General features: G+C 43.9%; 1 protein-coding gene across 2 annotated transcripts in view; it reads left to right on the forward strand.

Annotated features, from left to right (window-relative positions):
* LOC139235056 (transmembrane protein 150A-like) overlaps nt 1–4,330 on the forward strand; it is a 48,001-nt gene extending 43,671 nt beyond the window's left edge. For both annotated transcript variants that reach the window (XM_070866178.1, XM_070866179.1), the window contains exon 7: nt 374–4,330. In XM_070866178.1, coding sequence (XP_070722279.1) covers nt 374–612 — 239 coding nt within the window. In that variant the 3' untranslated portion in view covers nt 613–4,330. The remainder of the gene's footprint in view (nt 1–373) is intronic.
* Nucleotides 4,331–7,265: the final 2,935 nt, after the last annotated feature.

Genomic DNA, 7,265 nt, shown 5'->3' on the forward strand with positions numbered 1-7,265 from the left:
GCATCTTCCACCCCCTCAACTGGAGTTCAGGACTGGAATACCGGGTCCTTCATTGAAATATCTGTGAACGTATGTGGAAGCAAGGCATCCTCGTTCGAGGGACCGCCTATGATGATGGGTGAGTGGGACTTGGTGCGAGTTTTTCGGGGCATATTTTCGAGGACCGTAGACTCGACTGCGATTTGATTGAGGTCTATATAATGAAGATCGAGATTATGTGCATGCAGAACAGTGGGTTCAGTGGATAGGTTGGGGAGGACCCCGGGCTCATGCATATAAATTCCTTGTCAGGAGCCTACAAATAATTACTGCTTACTTTCTTTATGTGTAAAGTCACTTTCTTCCAACCAATTTCCTTAACAGCTGCAATTAGGTGGCATTTTCTTTATTCAGGAGAGCTCTCTGTTCCAACATGCTGCCGCTGTTTGTGAGTGGATTTTTACTGTCGACGTTCTGGTCTTCTACGGGACATTCTCCTTCGAGTTCGGCTCCATCACCAACGAGACCGTGCTGGCCATTCTGAGGCGAGGGAGCAGCAACACCTCGAAGTCCCCGGGAAGCAGCACGGCTGCACACCTGAACAGTAACCCCGAGAGCATCGCCATGATTTGACTGGAGGCCGTGGAGCCGGACCCTGGATTACACAGGAGCTTCGACTTCTCTGGGCTGGGTGCTGTCTTTGTTTGAAATGACTTTGCGTCTGTTTTCTTCTGTGGTAAATCTTGGTGCGAGTGTGAGCTTTAATTTAATACAACTAAAGAGTGGGCAGGGTCACAGAACATTTCAGAGAGCTGATTATCCGTCAATATAAACTGAACGGCTCACCAGCACTGAGCGAGATTTATGCACCGTGCGTGACATTGGGGCTGTGGCAAGGATAGCTAGCACATTAACCCTGCATTTCTCCCTTACTCACTTATTTTTGTCAAGTGATACGTAAGGGTGGGTTTGGATATACGGTTTTCAAATTCACTGAGCAGAGTAGGTTGTGTAGCCTAAGTTTGTGGGTGACTTTTTGTTGTGTCTCCCAGTACCCAGGAGTGGGATTTACCCAAGGAGCAGTCTGCTCGCCTCTGCAACAATATGAACGGGGGCTGCTCATGCATACGCCAAGTGCATTTTTTTTTAACAAAGCGAAGAAAACCAGCCTTTTCCTGACAGGTTTTTGATTATCGAGATTACCAGGTGGCCTTCCTCTTGGTCCGGACAACGGGATTTGAAATGGGACGGGAGGTTCCCCCAGTGCAGATTGATGGCCATCACTGCCATACACAGGCCTGTAGCAAACACTTCACACAGTTAGTAAGCTCAGAAATTACAAACACGGGGTGGGGGGAGAGAGAGCGAGAACGAGTGCCAAATTCTGATTTCTCACCCTGGGGTACGAGGATGTATCCTGCGTACTACACAACAGGGACACAGTGCAGCCCAAGGGTCAGTGAGCAGACTGATCCCCCGCAGGGTCAGCGAGCAGACTGATCCCACACAGGGTCAGTGAGCAGACTGATCCCACACAGGGTCAGTGAGCAGACTGATCCCACACAGGGTCAGTGAGCAGACTGATCCCACACAGGGCCAACCTATTTATTAAAGCAGTCAGTGCGAGGTGTTGATTTATGTAGTGGTTGGAATACTGCCCCCTTTCACTTCTGAGGGCTGGCTCCCATTCCAGACCCCAAAAATGGGGGGGGGGGGGGGGGGTTTGGGTACTGGCACAACACAGCCTGCTCTGCTGAAATCAATGCAAAGGACAATTGGGCGGTGCAAAATTGGGGTTTGGATTTGCTATCGCCTGCTTTGTGCCACCGCCCACCAACATATTACCCCCAAATCTCTGATGTAATACTAAGGGTTCCAATCAGTCTTCTAAGGTTTGAATCCAGCCTAAAAGAACTCGTGAGCATGCCCTCTGACACGGAGATTGGTGTCATGGTGGGGGAAACGCTTGAGAGTTGAGTGAATCCTCACTGTGTATTAGACACGATCCAGTCATGTCACGCTAGTGGGTTTGAACTCTGCTCAGTGAAGAGCTGACGGGAGGCTGGATGATGTGTTCGAGCATCTTCCTCTTACACCCAGCTAGCTTCACTCTCCTGATGATGGAGAAAGATCCTCAGTAAATCATTCAGCTGGCCTGAATTCTGTTGCTGGGGAATACTCCATTGCACAAATCTACCCTCATAACACTAATCCAGACATTTCATCACAGGGGCCTTGGAATCTGTGAAATAGGACAGTGGTTCAGGCTGAGGTCTCTGGTATCTCAGGACTGAAGCAGATCTGGAATATGACTCCAGAGATATCACTAAAGTATGTGGCAGGCCTGGACCTGGAGAAATACATTCGGGTGTTAAATGGGCCCACATTGATCACGCTAACATCCAGCTCTGCTTGTAACAATTTAACGTGTGTCGAGTTTTTAATCCATCCAGTGAAATGGTATGGCTGTTATAATTCTCAGTTTTACACACATTTCCACACAAGGGCTTTGCAACAGTGACATGTGACTGGGGTCACTACAAAGAAAAACAACATCTTTAGGTGACACATTTTAAAAAGAGTCAACATATCCTTGGTTGCTCAGTGTGAAATGTGGCATGAATTACTCACTCCCATCACCAAAGGACAGTTTGCTTCGCAGAGTACAGCCTAAGATTTGTGCATACATTGTACCTGCTGCAGGGAACAGTGGGTCTGCCTTGCTGATGTGCCAGTTTGAGCTGACCACAACTATTGTACAGTGGAGCAGATAGTATACACAGACACCCCTCCTCACCCTTCCAATGGACCAACTGGCTGACGAGTACTGTCTGTGGATAGCTAGTAATGTATTCAATAACAGCTCAGTGTTAGGAAAAGCTCGGAACTCAGGGAAAAACACATTATGATTGGGTAGCAACGGTGGTGTTTGTGTGGGTTGCCTTTGCCAAATTGAGGTTCGCCCCTCGATCAGACAGTATATCGTTCGCCTCACCAAACGATCCACACTCGCCCACACTCCTCCATTGTAGCCGAAATGCCAATGACAGGATTTTATGAACTCTGTTGGATTGTTGACTGAGGTGTTGCCTCTATATAATGCTTTTGTTGTATCAGTAGGGAGACAGTGCAAACAACCCTTTACCACTAAGTGGTCATTAATCTCGGAGCATTCACTTACAGGATACTGTACAATAAAGTATTCCAGCAAGGGATATACATTTGCAATATACATTTTTCATGAATCATAAACCTCCCACATCCACAAAATGTTATCCAGCTGTAAAATACCTTTTTGTAATTGCAGTGTCTTTATTGAGCTAATTTTCTCTCCCCTCCCCCCACTCTAAAGGTGCTGGTTTGCTGCGATGTGGCCCCTCTGGTAGCTCACCGAAGTGCCATTCTTCACATGCGAGCCTACAGTGAGTAGAAGCAAGCTATTTGCTAGAGGGGGAAGAGGAGGGGTCAGTACAGCTGAGCTCAAGCTGTGTCCAAGTGCAGTCACTGGATGGCAGTCAGGAGTAGGAACCTGACTGATTCCCCCACCCCAAACCTGGAGCAGAGGAGGCCAGTCGTGGCACCGTTTGCCTGACTAACATCACCTAACTCGAAACAACCCTGTCGCTGTGGTTTTGTTTATTTACAGTGAAGGGAGTGAGATGGTGCGGGTAACTAATTGCAGCAAAAGCAGCCGTGGACTGATGGAGCCTCTTGCAATTTTACAATAACTAACAATTTTGAATAGATGACATAAAATCAAATTGGATTCGATGAAGCAGCTGTAGGCTGCACTTAGCACTGCTCGGCACCAACAAGACATTCAACACAAGCAATGAAGCTGGAGGAAGCCAGGGTTTTAAAATTGAAAAGTAATGCTCTCACTAGAAATTGAAACTAAAGCTGTGAGTTGATGAATTTAATTTAAAGAGCCTGCCTGGAGACTTCTATCTGTTCAGGGAATGTTAAACAAGGGAAACTACATGCACAACCACAGTGACACAACTGCAGTTCCCCAGGCTGCCTCAAGGCATTCTGTGTCCCCATCAATCAGTTACTGAAAAAATAGGCCTTCAATATTCGGGTAAGGCTGAGAACAATATGTACCTTGACTTTTTATGTTTTTAATTAATTTATTTTAAAAAGGGAAAGATTTGTCGACTGTAAGATTTTTAACTAATATTTTTAATTCTGTCTGACATTGTGTTTGAAAACGACTTATATTTGTGATGGGATTTACAGAAGGAATGTTCAACATTATTCCGGAAATTATCCTTTGTCGGGGCCTTGCAATGAGCCACAATTTTAAACCATGCATCAGGAATTTCATTTTTTTAATAAACATTTTTGTAAATGTTGTTGTTCCTTTCTTTGTTGCCCACCCTTCAGATGAATTCTTTGCACCGACAACACGTGCTGTCAAAGTGGCACAGTCCGGCCAGCATCTCCCCTTTGAGCAGTATTTCACTGAATGTTTCTTGTATCCCTCCTAAGCTGCAAATAGACAACACATCAGCATTGGGTTGCAGACAAGACTACTCTTGAACCATTTTTCCCCCCAGGGTCTTCAGCTCTGTCAGTCTTCCCCGTCCCAATGCTCCCACCACCCCTCCCTCCCTCCCTCCTCCAAAGAGGAGGTATTAAAGTCATATGGAAATAATAGATTGCTGCCGCAGTCTGCAAAATCTACCGATTAAAAACAAGCTGAGCCATCAGTATTTTCTGAAAATCCTATCTGCCTTCTTTCTCCAATACACTCCATACTTGCTGTTAGAAATAGTTTTTTTTTAAAACACGATGAATACAGGAGCAATTTCTGTCTTGACAATATTTCTGTTGGGGGGGGTGTGGGTGTGGAGGATGTGTGTCAGAATGCTCAGCTTTGTGTTCATGCGGGTTTCCTGTGAGTTGTAGAAACTAAAGCTCCAAGCTCCACCTCCCACCACTTACCTGTGCATTCAAATTTGAGCTATGTTTATGATTGACAGCGAGCTTGGCCATTCACAGAACAAGCTGGACTTACGGCTCCCTCTGATGGAAAATTACTGACAATAAAACCATTTTTAGGATAGTGAAAGTAATCTGAATCTTTTTGTATAAATTACCAAGTTAGGTAAAGGATGAATTTCTTATCTTTTTCTGAGATCATTTTTCTCGGAAAAACAATTGATATACTCAAGTGATTGTTTATACCGGGTGGCAAATTAAACTTTAAACAATGTCAAATTTGAAAATAGAACCGTTATATTTTGTAATGTATTTTAAATGCTTACATCGGTTGACTGACTTGTATTTGTTTATACTGAGAACACAAAAACAAAGATTATTCATATAAACAAAATAGGCTTAAGGAATGCATCATTATTCAAGTTTGTAGGAAATTTTGGAATAAAAATTCTTAATTCAACTATGTTATCAACATCGCTTAAAGAAAACGGCAGAGATATTTGGAAACCAATGAACGATGCAAATATAAGACTATAATTTAAAAATCTGATGTCTGCAGGCACTTCCTGTCAACTTTGTCACAATTTTAAATTCCTACTTCTCCAGTTGTAATGGAAACTGTAAACCCAGTGCCGATTGTAGTGCTTCCACTGGCGGGAGGCTGTAATTAAATTGAGACAAGTTTACATAGTTTCCATTCTAAATGTGTAAAAAGGAATTTATAATGGCAATCTATAAATAAGGTCAGAATGCTTATGACTTTAAAATAGGGACTGAATTGCTGTACATCTGTCCACCCTCTCCAATTACCCCTCAGCCTCCAACCCTGCTTCAATCCAAAGGCTACATTTGGTCGTGATGCCCCATGCGAAACACCATGTTGCATATTCCTTGGCTGTCAGTACAACAAGCCATACCCTAAACAGATGGATGGTAAAGAGCTGCAGAGAGTTATGTAAATAATTCCAATATCTATCATGCTTAAGGAAAATAATTATTTTCTAGGAATCAATCTTAACTCTTTTAAGTCTTTGTCTCAAGGGAGATTTGTGAAGCAATTTATTTGCAAGATCTTCACTGAAGGTATGCACCCTTCACGCAATGGTATAATCCTGCGAGTGATGCCACGGAAGATCAGCGCACGTAAAAGTCTTACACCTAACGTAAATTTCTGTCGGTTGGCATCACTTGCACCTGGCTAGCTCAAATTCATAAAACAGGCCTTTTGGCTAAGATCATGCGTAACTGACCTGACAGGGGAGTAACCATGACCCCAAAGTGGTTCTCCCTGGATCAGGAAGGTGGTTCTCCTATGCTTTTTGGAAATAGGAGGTGGGTGGGGTGGATTGACGCATCCACCTCCACGGAGGTGTGTGGGGGGCCTGACCCATCCGCCTCCATGGCACGAACCTGGTATTGCAGTACTTCCAGGAACGGTGCAGTGGCTCTCGGCCTTTTGGCTAAGAGCATTGGCGCAGAGTGATCCTTGATGTGTGCAAGGTGACCTCTGGCGTTTGTGATTTGACAAAGAATTGGAAAGATTGGCTACGAATAATTTTTAAAAAACCAGGAAATAACAACAGGTAAGGAATGCGGCAATCAAAAACAGGTAAAGGTCCAATGGAAAATGAAGGATGTAAGAAAATAATCAACCATGATCAGTCGGGAAAAATAGTCAAATTAAATCGCTCCAAATAGCTTTTGAAAATCGTCTCGGCAAACCTCTTTGATTCTCTGTTAGATAAGAAAATTTGTGCGAGAAATAAGATTTGTAACATAATACAGACAGTAACAAGAGCTGATAGCTTACATCCTAGGGTCTTAAAAGAAGTGGCTGCAGAGATAGTGGATGCACTGGTTGTGATCTACCAAAATTCCCTGGATTCTAGGGCAGTCCCAGCGGATTGGGAAATGTAACGCGGCTATTTAAAAAAGGAGGCAGTCAAAAAGCAGGAAACTATAGACCAGTTAGCCTAACGTCTGTCGTTGGGAAAAAGCTGGAGTCCATTATTAAGGAAGTAGTAGCGGGACATTTGGAAAAGCATAATTCAATCAAGCAGAGTCAGCATGATTTTATGAAAGGGAAATCATATTTGACAAATTTGCTGGAGTTCTTTGAGGATGTAATGAGCAGGGTGGATAAGGGGGAACCAGTGGATGTGGTGTATTTGGATTTCCAGAAGGCATTTGATAAAGTGCCACATAAAAGGTTATTGCACAAGATACAAATTCATGGGGTTGAGGGTAATACATTAGCATGGATGGAGGATTGGCTAACTAACAGAAAACAGAGAGTCGGGATAAATGGGCCATTTTCCAGTTGGCAAACAGTGACTAGTGGG

Source organism: Pristiophorus japonicus, chromosome 22, assembly GCF_044704955.1.
Source record: "Pristiophorus japonicus isolate sPriJap1 chromosome 22, sPriJap1.hap1, whole genome shotgun sequence".
Classification (NCBI taxonomy): domain Eukaryota; kingdom Metazoa; phylum Chordata; class Chondrichthyes; family Pristiophoridae; genus Pristiophorus; species Pristiophorus japonicus.